This window comes from Micropterus dolomieu, unplaced genomic scaffold (genome assembly GCF_021292245.1).
Source record: "Micropterus dolomieu isolate WLL.071019.BEF.003 ecotype Adirondacks unplaced genomic scaffold, ASM2129224v1 contig_6127, whole genome shotgun sequence".
Taxonomy (NCBI): Eukaryota; Metazoa; Chordata; class Actinopteri; order Centrarchiformes; family Centrarchidae; genus Micropterus; species Micropterus dolomieu.
Window position 1 is genome coordinate 1 of NW_025735116.1, and position 1,887 is coordinate 1,887.

Genomic DNA, 1,887 nt, shown 5'->3' on the forward strand with positions numbered 1-1,887 from the left:
ACTGCTACACTGAGAAAGAAGAATGCAGACAGTGTGGCCGACCTGGGAGAGCAGATTGACAATCTGCAAAGAGTCAAACAGAAGCTGGAGAAAGAGAAATGCGAATTCAGACTGGAGCTGGATGATGTGGTGTCCAACATGGAGCAGATTGTCAAAGTTAAAGTAAGACAAACAAAACCAGTCAACTCATCTTTAACAAATAATTTGACATGTTGTGAAATTTGCTGTATTCACTTTCTTGCCAAGAGTTAAATGAGAAAATTGCTACCAATCGTTAAATATGAAGCTACTACCAGCACCTGGTAGCTGTTACCTTTGGGCACAGCTAGTTGTTTCCACCCTGTTTCGAGTGTCTGTGCAAAGCTAAGCTAAGCTAAATGGTTGCTCGCATATTCATATTTACAGTATAGACATGAGAGCAGGAACAGTCTGAAATATGTTTATCCACTTTCTTACAGAGAGTTGCCACTGTTATGTTTGTTTGGTAGCCTAAGTATGGGGGTAGAGAGGGCAACCTCAGAGATGACAAGAAGCAGAAGTGACAGGAAGTCACTGCCCCACTGCTTTTGGCCAAGAAAGTGTTACAACATGTAACCCTTTGATAATCACAAACTGTTATTCTTACATTTGTTTGAGTACAGATTTAACAAACAAGATACATTTATAAAAACTGAGCTTTAGAGGTGCTGGCAGACAGGTTCTAAATTTGAACAGAGCCTAGCTGTGTCCAGCTAGTATTTTGTTTTCATGCTTTTACTCCTTACACTAAGCCTGGCTGATGGCCTGCTGGAGCTACCTCTATAGTTAACACAGATATGAAAGTGGTACTCTCAAATTATACTATACAGAAAATAATGCTTGGGTTGGATACATTCTATGATTTACATATTAATGAAAACATCATTTAACTCAGGCCAACCTGGAGAAAATGTGCCGCACTTTGGAGGATCAAATGACTGAATACAAGACGAAATCGGAGGAAGGCCAGCGTACCATCAATGACTTTGCAATGCAAAAAGCAAAGCTTCAAACTGAAAATGGTAATCAGTTTAACAAGTGTCAGCTAAAGTGGAGTTATTTCAGATATTTGCAGGGTGCAAACTGACATATAACTAAACACCAATTGCAGCTTGATATGTGGCCTTTCAAATATTTATTTTTCAGGTGAGATTAGCAGACAGCTGGAGGAGAAGGACTCCTTGGTCTCCCAGCTGACCAGAGGGAAGCAGTCTTACACTCAGCAGATTGAAGACCTCAAGAGACAACTAGAGGAGGAAGTCAAGGTATCTCAAATTACCGTGAATTCAGTTTCCAGATAGACATTACATTAATATGAAAGTGTGTTTATACTTACACTGTCCTTTCATCTTATAGGCCAAGAATGCACTTGCCCATGCAGTGCAGTCTTCTCGCCATGACTGTGACCTGTTGAGGGAGCAGTATGAGGAGGAGCAGGAGGCCAAAGCTGAGCTGCAACGCTGCATGTCCAAGGCAAACTCTGAGGTGGCTCAGTGGAGAACCAAGTACGAAACTGATGCCATCCAGAGAACGGAGGAGCTGGAAGAAGCAAAGTAAGGATTCAGTAAATCATAGAACAATAAAGGATTGCCCTCTCTCTAAAGCTTCATAATTTAGGCAATATATACTGTATAACGACTGACAATAAAACCCATCTTGTCGTGATATTCTCATTTTACCTGTGATGTCACGATTTGATACTTTTCATTTTTGCTGCTAGGAAAAAATTAGCTCAACGCTTACAGGATGCAGAAGAAGCTGTTGAAGCTGCTAACGCTAAATGTTCCTCCCTGGAGAAGACCAAACACAGACTTCAGGGTGAGATTGAGGATCTCATGGTGGATGTGGAGAGATCAAATGCTGCTGCAG

At 41.2% G+C, this 1,887-nt stretch overlaps 1 protein-coding gene across 1 annotated transcript; it reads left to right on the forward strand.

Annotated features, from left to right (window-relative positions):
• Positions 1-6: 6 nt before the first annotated feature.
• Positions 7-1,877, forward strand: LOC123964904 (myosin heavy chain, skeletal muscle-like; the record flags this gene model as incomplete). The annotated part of the gene is made up of 5 exons (XM_046041568.1): positions 7-162; positions 914-1,040; positions 1,165-1,283; positions 1,375-1,571; positions 1,739-1,877. Coding segments are annotated over 5 exons (738 nt in total), but the record flags the coding sequence as incomplete, so codon positions are not given.
• Positions 1,878-1,887: the final 10 nt, after the last annotated feature.